The sequence below is a fragment of the Cetorhinus maximus genome, chromosome 12, assembly GCF_964194155.1.
Source record: "Cetorhinus maximus chromosome 12, sCetMax3.hap1.1, whole genome shotgun sequence".
Classification (NCBI taxonomy): Eukaryota; Metazoa; Chordata; class Chondrichthyes; order Lamniformes; family Cetorhinidae; genus Cetorhinus; species Cetorhinus maximus.
The window spans coordinates 18,008,532-18,026,864 of NC_135890.1; the positions used below are offsets into that span (position 1 = coordinate 18,008,532).

At 41.2% G+C, this 18,333-nt stretch overlaps 1 protein-coding gene across 8 annotated transcripts in view; it reads right to left on the reverse strand.

Moving 5' to 3' along the window:
• Positions 1–2,183: 2,183 nt before the first annotated feature.
• Positions 2,184–18,333, reverse strand: part of LOC144687254 (putative adenosylhomocysteinase 3) — a 107,690-nt gene continuing 91,540 nt past the window's right edge. For 5 of the 8 annotated variants that reach the window (XM_078553093.1, XM_078553094.1, XM_078553090.1 and 2 more), the window contains 8 exons: positions 17,365–17,453; positions 15,235–15,305; positions 14,604–14,698; positions 14,075–14,173; positions 10,791–10,859; positions 5,751–5,829; positions 4,820–4,940; positions 2,184–4,038 (listed from right to left, as the gene is read on the reverse strand). In XM_078553093.1, the coding sequence (XP_078409219.1) occupies positions 4,032–4,038; positions 4,820–4,940; positions 5,751–5,829; positions 10,791–10,859; positions 14,075–14,173; positions 14,604–14,698; positions 15,235–15,305; positions 17,365–17,453 (630 nt within the window). In that variant the 3' untranslated portion in view covers positions 2,184–4,031. Of the gene's footprint in view, positions 4,039–4,815; positions 4,941–5,750; positions 5,830–10,790; positions 10,860–14,074; positions 14,174–14,603; positions 14,699–15,234; positions 15,306–17,364; positions 17,454–18,333 lie in introns of those variants that run through there. The other 3 variants (XM_078553095.1, XM_078553096.1, XM_078553091.1) reach the window with 1 other exon arrangement.

Below are 18,333 nucleotides of genomic sequence, written 5' to 3' on the forward strand. Positions count from 1 at the left end.
AGGAAAAACAATATACTTCCAAGTCGGAATGGAGGGTGGCTTGGAGGGGAGCTTGCAGGTGGTGGTTTCCGTCTATCTGCTACCCTTGTCCTTCTAGATGGTAGTGGTTGTGGGCTTGGAAGGTCCCTTCCAAGGTGCCTTGGTGAGTTCCTGCAGTGCATCTTGTAGATGGTATACACTGCTGCCACTGTTCGTTGGTGGTGGAGGAGTGAATGTTTGTGGATGAGATGCCAGTCAAGCAGGCTGCTTTGTCCTGGATTGTGTCAAGCTTCTTGAGTGTTGTGGGAGCTGCACTCATCCAGGCAAGCAGAGAGTATTCCATCACACTCCTGACTTGTGCCTTTTAGATGGTGAACAGGCTTTGGGGAGTCAGGTGAGTTACTTGCTGCAGGATTCCTAGTCTCTCACCTGCTCTTGTAGCCACAACATTTATATGGCTAGTCCAGTTCAGTTTCTGGTCAATGGTAACCCCCAGGATGTTGATCATTGGGGATTCAGCGATGGTAATGCCATTGAATGTCAAAGGGAGATGGTTAGCTTCTCTCTTGTTGGAGATGGTCATTGCCTGTCACCTTTGTGGTGCGAACTGTACTTGCCACTTGTCAGCCTTAGCCTGAATATTGTCCAAGTCTTGCTGCATTTGGACATGGACTGCTTCAGTATCTGAGGAGTCGTGGATGGTGCTGAACATTGTGCATTTATCAGCGAACATCCTCACTGACCTTATGATGGAAGGTCATTGATGAAACAGCTGAAGAAGGTTGGGCCTAGGACAGCGTAGGTGGACTCTTTCAAATTCCGGGGTTGTTGAGGTCCCCATGGTCTTTGCTCTTAGACTGCACCTCCCAAGTGGCAGGAGCAATTGCCAACTGTGTCTATCAACTTCTATATGTGAGTATGAAGCCCCCTGAAAGAGCATGCTGTTTGAATCATACAACCAAACAAATTCCGAATAAATCTTTCTTCTTTCATCAACTACAATTCTACAGTGAGCTGTGGCTTTTAACTGGAAAAAACATCTCCTAACCAACCTCCATAGGTTGAATCAGTAGCTGGTTAGGTCCTCTACTGAATCAATAGGCCAATGTTTTATGTAAAAAAATGTTTAAAGTTCTTCAAAGGGTTAATAAAAGACAAAATAAAATAGACAAATAAAAGACCTTGGAGCTGTTGGATTAGTATTTTCACTTTTTCCTCTTCACTTCATGTTTCCTTTCTACCTCTCAGCTTTTCTGGCTTTCTCCATTTGGTTATCAGGCTTGTCATAAGTTAACTGGTCTCCTCCTGTTTCTACTTGGCAGGGGTCAAAGGTAAAGATGGCAAAGGTGTCATAACCTAATATTTACTCTTAACTGGAAATTAGTGCAAGTCAGCAGCATATGCACGTTGTAAGGCAACAAAAACACACACAATCAAGGAGGTAGGTTTTGATGAAGCCTTTGAAAAGCAGAAAAGCAAGGCAGAGGGATTTAAAGATGTCATGTGAGAATGTGGGCCAAAACGGCTAAGACTTTGCAATGAAGGTGGAATGGATAGGGTTGCAAAGGTAGCCAGAGTTGGAGGAGTACAGGGCGTTTGCATTTAAGGTTGGAGCATGTTGCAGACAGAAGGATGGCAAGGACATAGAGAGATTTGTAACTAAGTATAGAAATTTTGTAATTAATGACTTGGGAGAGAAATGTGGAGCCAATGAAGGTTGATGAGTATAGGGGTGGAGGGGAAGTGGGACATGGTGCAAGCAGAGGAGTTTTTAAAAGCCCAGTGAAAATGCCGGAAAGATTCAGCCGATTGCTTTTTAGTTTACATATTAAGAGATTTCCAGGCCTCTACTCAAAACTGGCCCCTAAATGTAGGCCACAAACTGAAGCCTCAATGGAGGTTTCAGCCTTTAATTCACACCTCATCATCAAACTTGCTCTTGAAGAGTTTGGAGAGCTTCAGCAAGTCAATGCTGAAGATGGAGAAAGGTGCTACCTGCATTACAAAAGCACAAACCCTGATAGGCTGGCTAGACACAGTACCCTGAAGGAACTGTCTGTGGGCTCGTCTGTCTCACTCTCCAAATAAGAATATAGGGAGGGATGAAGAGCTGGAAAACAAATGGAAACAATGTTGGAAATCAATACATGCCTCATTGAAAAATGAATGAGATGCAACAGGGAAAAAAAAAACATTGAAAGTACTTTGAATTTATCAACACTTTATTTGGGTTTATGATTACAGATTCATTATTGCTCATCTACTACAATACTTGACCATTAATACAGTACTTAAAATAGTTACCTCAATTTTGAAACTCAGTTTGTGCAGATAAACAAGTGATTTGTTTCTTTTAAAAGTTGATTTTTCTGCTCTACTGAGCAAGTTGCTGGTGTCCTTTTTCCCTCAAACTTTTATTTGTTACATATGATAATACATTCACTAGCACCCCTTCTCCACGATCAAAACAATTAAAAATCATAAATCACTAAAACTGGCTGAGATTCAGATATAAGCTTCAGTTTTGGGAAAAAAACCCCCACAAATATAGCAGCTTGCAGAAATGCATAGGGTCAAGATATTTGTTGGAATCCAAAAACAGATGTGATCAAATGTTTTAAATAAAACAGCACTTGCTTAACATACATAATATATTTCGACAAATAATTAGACTGGTAGCCATCGAAAGGGCGAGTGATTTGTCATAGAGTACAAAACAGGAAAATGTAAAACGGGGAGAGGAATGGTGCAAAGCGTTTAGCTCAGAGAGCTGGTTGAGGGTCAATGTGCTGAATTTGTGTTGTAAAAATCTAAGGTTCTAACCGGTGATAAACTGTGCAACATTTCTCCATTTACTGCCTGGACAGGAGATTTGCTGCAGTACAACTTGAACAAAAGTCCAAAATCAGTGAAAATGCTGGTCTGTGAGAGAGGGCAAATCACAAGCCCTAGCCATCAGCTAACAGTTTGTAACAGCTAGTACCATTTGAAGCTTTTGAGGATGGTGGGAGAGATAGAATAATAAATTAAATCAAAAACACACTGGCAAACACCAAAGATTCTCTTTCATGGTGTTCTGCAATATAAATCCACTGGTATGCAAACAAATGAAACTTGTCTTTTTAAAATTGCTGATAATTTCTCTCTTCCATTTAAGAACTGCTGAGCCAAAATGCAACTTTATTCTACTTAGGTGTTGAATCCAGTCACAGAATAATTATACAGCTCACTTGTTTTTTTAAAAAAATGAAAAGATAAAGGTGGGTGAAAGGTCTGCAGATAACCTGTGCAACATTAAGTGACCCAGTCAGTCCCACATGCCATTCTAGGCTTCATGTGCTCCTCCAACTCAAAGCTAATGCCCCAGCTGAGAGCAGAATAAGCTCATATTCACAACAGGTGAGACCAAGTGTCAAACACTGCCAGGGACTTGAGCCAAGAACAGCAGCGCAGTAAAGAAGGAATTTTAAGTGCTACGCTATCCGACCAGTCAGACAGAACCTAGTCTGCTAGATCCTATTTTTTAAAAAAGATTCAAAACGGAACATAAACGACAAGCTATAGTTTGCAAGTTCTCCAGCTCATACTGCTGGGCTTTGTTTAAAAAAATCCTTTGAGGAATTCCATAATGATATTCTAAATATGAAGTATTTAACCATTTCTTTACCATACCCTTTTACTCAACAAAAAAAAATTAAAAACAAAAAAAAAAGACTGGAATATGTGCACCTTAAAACTTTTAAAACAGCTGACGGTTTGATTTTTCGTTTCCATTGTTTCTTTCCCACAGTTAATAGCTAGGATGTTACTAATTCATTATTTTAAAACACTACGGCAATAGAAGAAAAAAAAATCACATTAAACAGAGACACTTTTTTCATCTTCTAGTGCAGTAAAAACCGTCTGGTGGGATTATACACATTCTATTTAAATAAATAAATGACTATATACCTAAAACTACTTAATCAAGGCCAGCTAAATCAGAGGTTTTGATCCTGTACAGTAGTGACGAAAGGTTCCTCCTCTTGTTTGTTGTTCTTATTGTTTTACATTTAATACCTAGGACAAAGAACATAAACAATGCATCAGCAATGCTTCACTAGGTTCTGCTCTTACTGCCATGTAAAAGAGAGAAGTCAGTTCTACACAAAGTTCTTCATCCCACATTTAGGTATCATTGATTCTTTGCAAACCTTCTGGAGTTTCATTCTAAATCTTTCCCTTTCCCATTCTTCCTCCTGTCATTCTCTCCAGGCACTTTGTCCTATCCATAGATACAAAGGTGCAGCTTTGTTGGATTTCAGAGCACTTAATCAGGCAGTCTAGAAGTAGCTTTCCTCTGTACCGAACTCAAGTTGTTTATGACTTGGAGGCACTTGCTGGGGTACTGCAGGAGATGCACTTTGTACAAGATCCGTGCTGTATCTTAGTGCTTTTTAGTGCAGCGGGAGTTTTACTCTCAATCTAACCTGCTCTATCTACATAGCTAAAGAGTGATGCATTTCACAGCTTGATAAATGCAAAAATGTCACCAACCAATTGTGAGGCTACTGTGGATATGATTTATGATCAGAAAATGCACAAAATGATCATCTCAAAACTGTGAAATCCTCCATCAGGCATCAGGTCTGAAACTTAACTGCTTTTTACTCTTCCAAATGTTTGCATTCTCTCCTTCTCTCATGGATCTTACAAACAACTTGCTTTATCCACAGTTCTAGTCAGAATGCCCAGACAAAATCCCTCCCTGCCGTTAAATTTAAGTCTGCTACCTGTCAATAGCTGAACTTACCATACCCCAAAAATTGTAGTTTGAACAGCTTTTTTTTTTGCATCTTACCGATAATAGTTTGGCTTGAAAGGCCCGTTCTTGTTCAAACCCAAGTATTTTGCCTGCTCATCTGACAGTTCTGTGAGATGTGCATCAAATGTGGGCAGGTGAAGGCTTGCTACGTATTCATCTGAAAAACATGAGTTAACAGTACATTCAGCATTAGCAATCTGTGAAAACAAATACAGTTGCATATTTTGAAAAAGAACTATTTTCTTAAAGTCAAATTAAGTCTGAAAAGTTTTAAGAACTTCTAAACTGAGAGCAGCCCGATAAGAGTGCTGTCCACAAAACTGCTGGTTGAATTCTTCTGGTTGGTCTGTGGAATAACACTGGTCACAAATCACTAGAGGACAAGCTTCTGACATTGACAGTGCCTGTCTCTAGTGCTTATGCGAGTGTGTCTGTCTGTCTGTGGTGCCTGTGTTGGTATCTGTCTCATTGCCCCATCTCTCTACATGCATATGCATGGGTCAGTTTCCAAATAAGGTTAAAGTAAAATAATTACCGCAGTCTGTTCTTGCACAATCAATGGACTGTGCAGAGCAGCACAAGCTGGTGAGCAGTCCCTCTCCCCATCCTCCCACCTGGCTCGCAAGGGATGGACAACTGAAAAAGGATTATTTTTCCCTTGTGGCCAATAAATGAGAACATACCATGTAGGAATTTCACAAATAAATTATTTCTTGCTTGTATTGAGTTCTCATTCACTTTGTTCTATTTTGTCAATTTATTTTAAAGGTACAAGTCACCTCATATGAAGCTACACCATTCCCAAAGGATTTGACCTACTGCATGTCCATCATCTTACACAGATGGGGAGGTACAGATGACATTACTCAAAGCTGCGAAATTTTGGATTGAATCCCTAGATCTGCTATGCCAAGTCACCTTAAGAGCATGGAGTGCAGCAAAAGCATACACATGTTCTAGAACGTACCCATTTTCTTAGGCAGCAAATAGACATCTTGTTTATACCTTCCCTCCGGGGCATTGTACAGCTCTATCATTGCCAGTGCCTGAGGACAACAAACAAAATATTAATCTCTACAGTTTGTACAAACAGTGAAAATACAGATACAACAAAATTACTTGGAGCCCAAATTACCTGACTAGCAGTTGGAGCACAATACTGCCCTCAGTGCCATGTTGGCTACAGGAATGGGTAATGAACTGACTAGAGTCCATGAGTGCTACTGAGGCAGATGTATTGACATTGGGCAAGAAGAGGGTGGGCCTCAGCTACAATCCCTTCCTCTCCTCCTACCACATTCAAAAAGCCTGCTCATTACCTAGCCCCACACAAGAATGGGTGAGATACCAGAAGGCTGCCATTCTCTACAAAATTGTTCTTCAGCAAGAGTCAAAACCTTCAGGACAGAAGAGGAAAAAATTTGAGTGGAAAAAATAATTACAATTCACAGTAGTTCAGGTTAAAAATGTGGGAAATTGCAAAACGAATGCAGCAATAATTGTTTAAAAGTTTAAAGTTTGGAAGAAAAGATCCTGATCTGTATTAAACTGGGGCAGACATTTTCATTTAACTGCTAGTTAATAGCCATGGGAATTACAGCCTTGTGGTTTCTTGCAGCTCTTCCTGCTAAACTGTGTAAGCCTTCTTTATATACTCTGGGATAGAAAACTTTTAATAGTTAGTCATTAGCACAAAACACATAGGTATCAGTTACACTCAGGAAGCCCTTACCTGCTTACCTTAGAAAATAAGAAGTCAGAGCTATGACTGCAATAACCCGTGTCTTAACAATCATTGTTTTTCCCATCTCCAATAAACAGCTCACAACACAAGTGTTGCATAAAATGCTACCAAATTAAATTAGAAGGGAAAATTCTTATTTATGTCTCCCTCCTCCATCACTGAACCAACTCAGGTTCAGGTACTGTTGTCAGCTTTCCTCTGAAGGCTTCAACCCAGTAACCATTCTTCACATATGACCATAAGACATAGGAGCAGAAATTAGGCCATTCGGCCCATCGAGTCTGCTTTGCCAGTCAATCATGGCTGATAAGTTTCTCAACCCCATTCTCCCGCCTTCTCCCCATAACCTTTGATCCCCTTACCAATCAAGAACCTATCTACCTCGGTCTTAAATACACTCAATGACCTGGCCTCCACAGCCTTCTGTGGCAATGAATTCCATAAGATTCACCACTCTCTGGCTAAAGAAGTTTCTCCTCATCTCTGTTCTAAAAGGTCTTCCCTTTACTCTGAGGCTGTGCCCTCGGGTCCTAGTCTCTCCCACTAATGGAAACATCTTCCCCATGTCCACTCTATCCAGGCCTTTCAGTATTCTGTAAGTTTCAATCAAATTCCCCCTCATCCTTCTAAACTCCATCGAGTATAGACCCAGAGTCCTCAAACGTTCCTCATATGTTAAGCCTTTCATTCCTGGGATCGTTCTCATGAACCTCCTCTGGACCCTCTCCAGGGCCAGAACATCCTTCCTGAGGTACGGGGCCCAAAATTGCTCACAATATTCTAAATGTGGTCTGACCAGAGCCTTATAAAGCCTCAGCAGCACATCCCTGCTTTTATATTCTAGTCCTCTTGAAATAAATGCCAACATTGCGTTTGCCTTCCTAACTACCTACTCAACCTGCAAGTTAACCTTAAGAGAATCCTGGACTAGGACTCCCAAGTCCCTTTGCACTCCAGATTTCTGAATTCTCTCCCCATTTAGAAAATAGTCTATGCCTCTATTCTTCCTACCAAAGTGTATGACCTCACATTTCCCCACGTTGTATTCCGTCTGCCACTTCTTTGCCTATTCTCCTAACCTATCCAAATCCTTCTGCAGCCTCCCTGCCTCCTCAATACTACCTGTCCCTCCACCTATCTTTGTGTCATCTACAAACTTAGCCAGAATGCCCTCAGTTCTTTCATCTAGATCATTAATGTATAAAGTGAAAAGTTGTGGTCCCAACACTGATCTCTGTGGAACTCCACTAGTCACCGGCCGCCATCCTGAGAAGGACCCCCTTATCCCCACTCTCTGCCTCCTGCCAGACAGCCAATCTCCTATCCATGCTAGTACCTTGCCTCTAACACCATGGGCTCTTATCCTACTAAGCAGCCTCCTGTCCGGCACCTTGTCAAAGGCCTTCTGGAAGTCCAAGTAGATAACATCCATTGGCTCTCCTTTGTCTAACCTACTCGTTACCTCCTCAAAGAATTCTAACAGAATTGTCAGGCATGACTTCCCCTTGATGAAACCATGCTGACTTTGCCCTATTTTACCATGCACTTCCAAGTATATGAGTACAGATGGTAAGAGCTGGTAGGATATTTGACAGTGAAAGTGATTATAAAGCCACAGAGTGCATTTTTCTGCAGGGGTTACTAGAAAACAATCAGGAATGGAAACTCTTGCTGAGATTTATTTTCTTTAGCTCAGGGGCACTGAAGCCACCTGTCACATCCCTACTGCCAGCCCAGTTGAGATCAGCTAACATTACAGAGACTGGCAATTAAACATATGCTCCAGATAGCTGAATATCAAAGTGCACCTACTAACTGTCATTGGCTCAACTGCTATTTTGTGCCATCTTGACGCTATAAGGTCTGGCAAGCAAGAAAAATGTGTAAAAACAGTATGTATCAAGCATCATATTGAGAATAATGCTGTGTCATGTCACTAGAAGTATATATTTAAACAAACTGATCTGTCAAACAGGATCAAATGCGCTTTATAGTTGGGTCTGTTCAGAAGCACTGTCATTGCTGGCAGAAAGTTTGTCGACCTAAATCTGGGCAACCTCTACTGACTACACTTCACACAGACACAATCAAACCTACTGCACAGGATGGTATGCAGAGGTCTGAGTCTCTCTGTTCTGGTGAATTGTACAGACCACAATTTAAAACAACTTATATTTATATAATGTCTCTAACATAATAAAACAGAACAGAAAATAGCAAGTCTTGTTAAATGGTTGTTTTTCAGATTGGGGGATGGTTGACAGTGGTGTTCTCCAAGGGTCAAAGTGCTGGCACCCCTGCTTTTTATAATATGTATAAAAGACTTGGATATTGGAATACAATATCAGCATTTGCCAACAATACCAAACTTGAGTGGTATGGCAAATAACAAGGATGATAAATCGACTGCAAGAGAACATAGGTAGGCTGGTGGGGTGGGCAGACGGATGGCAGATGGAGTTTGGTGCAGAGAGGTGTGAAGTGATGCGTTTTGGTGGGGTATAGGGAGAGGGAATACAGACTTAATGGCACAGTTCTGAAGAGTGTCAAGGGTCAGAGGGACCTTGGGATTTTTTTGCATAGATCATTGAAGGTGGCAGGACACATTGAGAGCGTGGTTAGCAAAACGTATTGCTTCTTGGGCTTCGTAATTAGAGACATTGAGTACAAAAGCAGGGAAGTTATGCTGAACCTTTATAAATAAAAAAAAATATTAGGCCAAAACTAGGGTAGTGTGTCCAGTTCTAGTCAGCACTTTAAGGAAGGATATAAGGATCCTTAAGAAGGCACAGAGAAAATAAACCAGACTGGTTCCAGGGATGAGGGATTTTAGCTACAAGTTTAGGTTGGAAAATCTGGGATTGTTCGGCTTGGAGCAAAGGAAATTGAGGGGAGATTTGTCAGAGGTGTACAAGAATATGATAGGTTTAAATAACGCAGCTGTTCACATCAATTGGTGGGACAAGGTCCAGGGGACACAGGTTTAAGGTTTTGGGCAAGAGATGCAGGAAGGAACGTGAAGAGGAACATTTTTTGCACAGCAAGTGGTAATAACCTAGAACTCACTGTGTACAAGGGTGGTGGAAGCAGAGACAGTGATTGATTTCAAAAGGGAATTGAATGGGCACTTGAGGGATCTAAACTTGCAGGGCTATGGCGATAGGGTGAGGGTATGGGACTCACTGGATTGCCCTACAGGGAGCTGCATGGACTCAATGGGTGCTTCTGTGCTTGAAAATATGACACCAAGCCACATAGGAAGATATTAGGCAAGATGACCAAAAGCTTGGTCAAAGACATAGATTTTAGGGCGAAAAAGCAAGGTCGAGATGTGGAGGGGTGCAAGGAGGAAATTCCAGAGCGTAGGGTCCAGGCAACTGAAAACACGACCACGGCAAGCAACAGGGGCAGCTGATCAGATTATTTCAATCTCAGTGATAAAGAAGTCCATGAGCTCCTCGCACTTATTATTAGAGGTGAGGGTGATGGAGATAGAGAGCGGTTTAAGAAGGTCGTCTGCAGTAGAGGAAAGACGACGGGGGTTATTTTTGCATTCCAGGATCATCCTGGAATAATGAGTAGTTTTAGCTAACAAGAACAAGACCCGATGTCCTTTATGTTCAGCCAGATGTGACATTGGGTGGCTAAACCAGTTGTTCATCTTATCCTTTCAAATCTGTGTCCCTTTGACTTAAGGGAGCGGAGATGAGGGCCATACAGGAACAATGGCCAGGGTGAGAGAGTAATGGTTTTGGGGCGAAGGTGGAGGTGAGGGTGCTGTTGAGCAAACTGGTAGCTGCAGAAATGTTGTGGTGAATGGAGGGCCAAAGGTTAGATAGTTGGGATTTTGAAAGTGAATTGGGGGATAGATTTTTCTAGGGGCAGATACAAGGAGGTGGTAGGATCGGGGTGTAGAAAGGGGATGTGGGTGGAGAGTGATACAAACAAACAAAGGTGGCCTTGTCTGTGATTGATACGATGGGACTTGCAAGACCACATGAGATGGCAAGGACAAGAGGTGGCCGTGAATATGGTTTAGGCTGTTTATAAAGACAATATGCAATTCAAAACATAACCACTTTTAAAAATAGTGATTTGAGAATCTGTCATCATTTTAAAATTGGTAATAAAATAGCAACAAATGCCTCTTGAATCAGTGATGGAATTAATTTATTTATGAAGGCATCCAGTGATCCTGTGTCACAGTACATAACATACCACCATTGTTAACCATTCAGCGATATAAAACACAAGTTACCTTACCTGTGTGGTAGCAGTAATTGACAGCACAAAGGTAGGGACTGTGGAACAGCTCAAGTTAAGCAGTCGTCCCTAGTTAAAAGAGAAAATGGGACATCCGGTTACTCAACTGCAAAATTTTTACCCTGAAAGAAGACTGAGCATAGGATACATCTCAGGGATCAAGCTTCAACTGCATAGTGAAGTTCTTTTATTCATTTCTCAATTTTCATAATCAAATCATGTTGCCTAAAAGCACAATTTTGCATCACAAGATAGGTACAGATGACGAAGGTAGTTCTACTCACCCTTGCCATCCATCTAGAATGTACAGACCCCATTACAGCTGCAACAGCCTGCCTATTAGTCAACTCTTGAAGAGGACCAGGCTGATATCCTTGCCATAAGACCATAAGACGTAGGGAGCAGAAGTAGGCCATTTGGCCCATCGAGTCTGCTCCACCATTCAGTGAGATTATGGTTGATTTGACAATCCTTAGCTCCACTTTCCTGCCTTTTCCCCATAACCTTCGATTCCCTTACTGATTAAAAATCCATCTATCTCAGCCTTGAATATACTTAATGACCCAGCTTCTACAGCCCTCTGTGGTAAAGAATTCCACAGATTAACAACCCTCTGATGGAAGAAATTCCTCCTTACCTATGTTTTAAATGGGCAACCCCTTACTCTGAAATTATGCTCTCTGGTCCTAGACTCTCCCATAAGGGGAAACAACTTCTCAGCATCTATCCTGTCAAGCCCCTTAAGAATCTTACATGTTTCAATAAGATTAACTCTCATTCTTTTCAACTCCAACGAGTACAGGCCTAACCTACTCAACCTCTTCTCATAAGAAAATCCCTCCATACCTGGGATCAACCTAGTGAACCTTCTTTGGACTGCCTCCAACGTCAGTATATCTTTCCTTAGATAAGGGGACCAAAATTGTTCACAGTATTCTAGGTGTGGTCTAACTTGTGCCTTATATAGTTTTAGCAAGACTTCCCTATTTCTATACTCCATTCCCTTTGAAATAAAGGTCAACGTTCCATTTGCCTTTCCTATTATCTGTTGAACTTGTATGTTAGCTTTTTGGGATTCAAAATCCCTCTGTGCTGCAGCCTTTCTCCATTTAAATAATATTCAACTCCTCTATTCTTCCTGCCAAAGTGCATAAACCTCACATTTTCCCTCATTATATTCCATCTGCGACTTTTTTGCCCACTCACTTAACCTGTCTATATCCCTCTGTAGACTCCTTGTGCCATCCTCACCACTTGCCTTCCCACCTATTTTTGTATCATCCGCAAATCTGGCGATAGTACATTCACTTCCCTCATCTAAGTCATTAAAATATATTGTAAATAATTGAGGCCCAGCACTGATCCCTGTGGCACTCCACTAGTTACAGGTTGCCATCCTGAAAATGCCCCCTCCCCTTATCCCAACTCTGTCTTCTATCAGTTAGCCAATCCTCTATCCATGCTAATATACTACTCCCAACACCATGGGCTCTTATCTTATTAAGTAGCCTTACATGCGGTACCTTATCGAATGCCTTTTGGAAATCCAAACATATTACATCTACTGGTTCCCTTTTATCTATCCTGCTAGTTACCTCATCAAAGAATTCTAATAAATTTGTCAGGCATGATTTTCCCTTCATGAAGCCATGTTGACTCTGCTTGATTAGATTATGTAATTCTGAATGCTCTACTATTACATCCATTACAATAGACTCTAACATTTTCCCAATGATGGATGTTAAGCTAATATCACCCCACCCCTCACCAGATTGCATTCTTATCTATTTGTAGTCAGAGTATCACTTGCAAGGCTTCTCTCCCTGGTCCTGTACAGTTACCTATGATGTTCTCCAAGTATCTATCCTAGGCCCCCTCCTTCTCTCATCTATAAGCTGCGCTTCAGCAACATCATCCAAATATACAGCTTTAGTTTTCATACATACACTGACAATACCCAGTTCTATCTCACCACCACCTCTCACAACTCCTTCACTGTTGCTAACTTATCAGGCTGCTTGTCTGACATCCAGTACAGGATGAGTAGAAACTTCCTTCAACCAAACAGAAAGTAAAGCCATTGTCTTTGGTCCCATCCACAAACTCAGTTCGCTAGCTGCCAACTCCATCCCTCTCCCTGGCAACTATCTGAGGCTAAGCCATGCTATTCACAACCATCTGAACCTGAGACCAACTATTCAAGGCATTACTAAGGCTGCCTATTTCCATCTCTGTAACATTGTTAAGTGTTGCATAAAGTCTTTGGAAACAGACTAACCCATATTCATGGCCACTCCATTGACATTGCCATCTCCATAGTATCAATCACAGATAAGGTCATCTCTGATCGTTTGTATCACTCTCCACCCACATCCCCTGTTCTACACCCCAAACCTACCACATCTTATGTCCAACCCTAAAAAAAAAACTATTCCTCAATTCATTTACAATTGCACTTTCAAAATTTCAACTGTCTAACCTTTGACTCCCCCCACATTCGCCACAACATTTCTGCAGCTACCAATTTGCTCCACTGCACTCTCACCACCACCTTCAGTGCTCTAGTCCCCAAAAAAACCATTACTCTCTCACTCTGGCTGCTGCTCCTGTATGGCCCTCATTTCCGCTCTCTAGTCAAAGGGATGCAGACTTGAAAGGATATGATGAACAACTGGTTTAGCCACCCAGTGTTTAGTGTGGTCCAGCCAGATCTGACATTATCAGGTCCTACTCTCGTCTGTTAAAACTGCTCACTATTCCCAGGATCATCCTGGAATGCAAAAATAACTGCCCAGCTTCCTTCCTCTATTGCAAATCGTCTTCTTAAACCTCTCTCTCCGTCTCCTTCATTGTCATCCCTAACAGCAAGTGTGAGGAGCTCATGGACTTCTTCGTCACTAAGATCAAAACCAACTGATCAGCTGCCTCTGCTGCTCCCATGTATTGACTGCTGAAATCATCACCTATGCCTTTGTTACCTCTAGGCCTGACTATTCAAATGCACTCTTGGCTGTTCTCCCACATTCTACACTCCACAAACTTGAGGTCATCCAAAACTCTGCTGCTCATTTCCTTACGCAAGACTAGTCCCAATCACCCATCACACCTGTTCTCACTAACCTACATTGGTTCCCAGTCAAGCAACTCATTGACTTTAAAATTCAAGTCCTTATTTTCAAGTCCCTCCATGGTCTCACCCCTCCCTATCTCTGTAATCTCCTCCAGTACCACACAAATTGTACAAACAAGTGGTAAACTGAACAATTTGCTAAAGACACAATTACCTCAGCGAGCAACACAATCCTCTTCCCATCTGGCCAAATGACGTGATCTACTTGTGAACGAACACGCTCCCATGTGAGCTCTGGAGTTCGAAGGCTTGCCTGAAAGGACAGAGGGAAGACAATGTAATTATTGAGGCAGCAATAAATAGTAGCTCTTCTCTCTGAAAACGTTTGGCTGTTGGGAGGCTACATTCTCACCAGCTCTGGGTATTCAAATTAAACAACCACTTGATATGCCAGAGGAATACTGGTATCCATAAAACCATTGACCGAAGGAGTCAGTGGCACCTTTGACTGGAGGGTGGGAAAGTAATTATGGAAAAATAATAAACAGTAAGGAATGTGTTTGACAGTTTATAGGTTTGGGAGTATTTTATTAAACTGAAATGTTATTTTACACAATGAGTATGCATCACATGGGTTTCAATATTGGAATAATTTGATCAGTTATTTCACATCCAGTTACATTCCACAGTGATCTTAGTATTGGAATATCGTGTGTTGAGTTACATTACATCCTGTTACATACCACATCAATCTCTGTATTGGAATGTCCCATGTTGCAGACAATACAGCCATTCTTCATGCGATCCAAGTGTTCTCTGGTCACTACATTTTTGTTACCTAAAGATAAGGCAGATACCTAGCATTAAAACTCAAGACAGGTGCTTTGTCATGATATAGTTATGGAGTTGTAGATGATTTACATTATGTAAGTGTCCTGGATGTTGAATTGACTGGTCAGAGGGCCAAGTCCCAGCTGACTCAAAGTAGTGAGATACTGTATAAACAGATTGCTCTTGGGCACCTTCTGATTATCTCAGCAGTGGAATAGGGAACTATACAGGTGAAGCTTTGTAAAACTCTCCTTGTTTCATGTTGAAGCACAGAACCTAAGAAATTTACTACAGCCATATTCCTGCATCACAGATCGGCTAAAATTACAGATTTCCAAAATAAATATTTGGCGCTTTTTCCAAATTAACTTTAAATTTTTCTTCATCTTAACTATCTAACCCTAACCAGGGTTAGAGCATTAAAAAATCAATCCAGCAAAAGTAGACCTAAAATTATTGAGTGGTTAACTATAATTCCAACTTGAACTTCTGCTTGTTATATTGAACCTATATCAACATTAAACAATATTAGTAATACTTTACCTGTACAAGTAATGACAACGTCCACCTGTCTAATGACTTCATTTAATTTGACAAGTCTGAATCCATCCATACTGTAAATGAAAGGTAGAGCTGCATCAATGTACACAGGAGCTGAGTCACATTCATAAGGACAGAGCTCAAAAACAAGTCTACCTGATTTGGTATTTCCGCACTTAAACATTGTCACAGTCAGTCTGTTTTGATAGTGTCAGAATGTGGGACACCATTTGCCAAACAATGAGCTGTGACTGGGAATATGGTGCATAGCAGGTCAGGGATACCATTTGCTGAAGAATGAGCTAAGAAGTATGAGTAATTGGGGAGATTGTGCATTGCAGGTCAGAGGACTGGCACACAGCAAGAGCAGGAGAGGAGAATAAGCTGCGAGTCAGATGAGGTTTTTTGTAGGGGGAAGGTCTACTACTGTGTAATCTTCTCTCAATAGCTGAGGTTAGGAGGGACACAAAAGTGTCCTAGACATTCTTACACGTCAATGTCCCCCCCCATGTTGTTGTTTGCCCAACTGAAATATTTTCAGATGATAAAGATTATATTAGTTGTTATATGGAGAATTAGGGCTATGTAGGTGAGTTCTACCACTGGTACAAACAAGCTATGCCAACTGATGCCACAATTTATTTCTCCTCTTCTGATGTTAACTCATGCTAGGATATGATTCCACAGGTACTGAGAAGTGCTCTGTTGCCTCATCCAAATGAATGTTCTTCATGTAAGGCCAATCAACTATGAGGAACATCACAGCTGTATGATTCCGTCCTCACTTAACAGCAAGGATCACTAGCCAGCATTTGGCACTTAGATCCCCAACCTGCTGACATTCTAGGGTTAAGCATGAAAAATGATCACTTGGATGATACACCAGAAGAACCATACCTCAGCAGAGTGAGCATACTTGTGAGAGAAGACAGCTTACATTTCTATACATAGTGCTCTCTGTGCACAAGATGACATTTCAGAGTGCTTTAAAGGACAGAGGAAAACAATAGATGCGGATTAGGGAGAAAACAGAAAATTTAACCAGCAAGGTTGAATATGAGAGTTTTTAAAGAGGTTTTCAAGGCAGGAAGGAAAGTGACGAGGATAAGGGATTCAAGGATGAAGTTCAAGAGGACAGCGTGCAGCAGCTAAAAGACTGGCAACCAATGGTAAGGAGTGAACAAAGAGAAACCCACTGTTTGACGTGTGAAAGGTCTGCACAGGGAAATATGGCTGGAGATCACTGCTGAAGTAAAGTGGGACCAGGCCATGGAAGAATTTCAAAGTGAAGATGAGATGCTTGAAGTCAATTCACTAGGAGACAGGGTATCAGTACAGCTCAGAACAAACCAACAATGGTGATGTGGGTGAGGACCCAGGCTGTAATATCCTGAATCAGTTAAATGTCTCGGACCATGCTGCTTAATTTCCATGTACCACTTTTCGAGATTTGGAGTCCCTGGAATCTATCAAATCAAAGAGAACACCCTAAAAGTACTGTGCTATCATAGTCCCTTCATAAACTTGTCAAACTGATGAAAAACTGAAATGAAGAATTAGGCCTGTCACCTATTTAAAAAAGCAACATACAAATGGTTAATAAGCTATACCCTATAAGATTTAAATATCAAAAATTACTGTACTTTCTTATCCAGGACCTGCTGAGAAAGCCCAGTACAGTATCAAGATACCCTTCAAACAGTGTCAATTGAGGTTTTATGCAGGTTAATTACAGCTTTGAACTATTCAATCATTTGCAATTAAACACTAGGACAAACTCTCTTCAACCTGCAAGCATTTCCAACAAGAATACAATTGTCTCTAATCATGTTACTACCAAAGACACTATTTGCAGTGAATGCTATTCAAGTTCTTGGTGTCAGGTTAACACCAGCTGCCATCTATATTACAGACATGCACAGACATGGACTAAAGTGACTTCACCATGACAGAATGCATTGTGTGTGAAGAAATCAAATTCAGGACTGCCCCAGTCATGAGTAAGCAAATTAAACCAGATAACTTTGTATGTTCCGTAACCTGTCAATAAGTTTTAAACTTCTACAAGTCCCTACGTGTCTCCATTAACAAATATGTACAAACATACTCAGCATTCTAATTCTAGGTACTTACCAGGCTTGCAGGGCACAAATTGGATCAATTTCTGTGACGTACACTATGGATCCCATCGCCTTTAAAGCAGCACAGCAACCCTTTCCAACCTGGAGAGCAACACAAGATAAGTTCGCATAGTCAATGAAACGGTCAGGATAAACCTAACCATCAACACAGCACAATTTCCCAATCAAAATTACTATAGGTGGTTCTTAATGATCAAACTATATGTTGCAACCACTTTAGTGGTTTCTAGGTTGACCCAAAGGAAAAGTGCATGCTGCAAAGTCAACATTGTTATGTTTATTTATACTGTTTATAAACCCATTAGGAAACTGAAGTTGGATCATCTCTCCACAGATGCTACCTGACCTGGTGAATATTTCCAGCATTTTCGGAATTCCAGTATCAGCAGTATTTTGCTTGTGCCCCCAACTTTCTTTGCTCCTGCTCTCCTTTTTAAGTTTTACTGTTCAGTGTTGTATAGTTGTTTTCTAGTGTAGAACTTGAGTATTCCTGAAAAAAGAAACATGCTGACGAAGCTTTTCATCTTGCACTCAACAGGACAGTTTCCAAAAATACCAATAATAAAGGGAATAACAATTTATGCTGCATGAGAAGAGTGTCTGATTGGTTGGCAAGTGAACACTGATTGGTCAAACATTGGCACACGGAATGAACCAGGGAATGGCTGTCCTCCAAGGTGTGGCTCACTTACGCATAGAAGAAGCTACATATATTCACACAAGGGGCCCTGTCCTTTGCAAACAGAAGGCGCACACCAATGCATTGCGTCTTTTTCAACTAAACAAAAACTTGAGGGACAGTCATTCCCTGGTTCGTTTCCTATGACAATGCCTTGGCCAGAGTCAACTTTCCTGGTTTGAATTTGAACAAAAGCTTGGCAGTTAACTGTTCCCTGGTGCATTCTCCATGGCAACCCACTATTGATCAGAGTCCACTTGCCAACCAATCAGCACTCTCTTC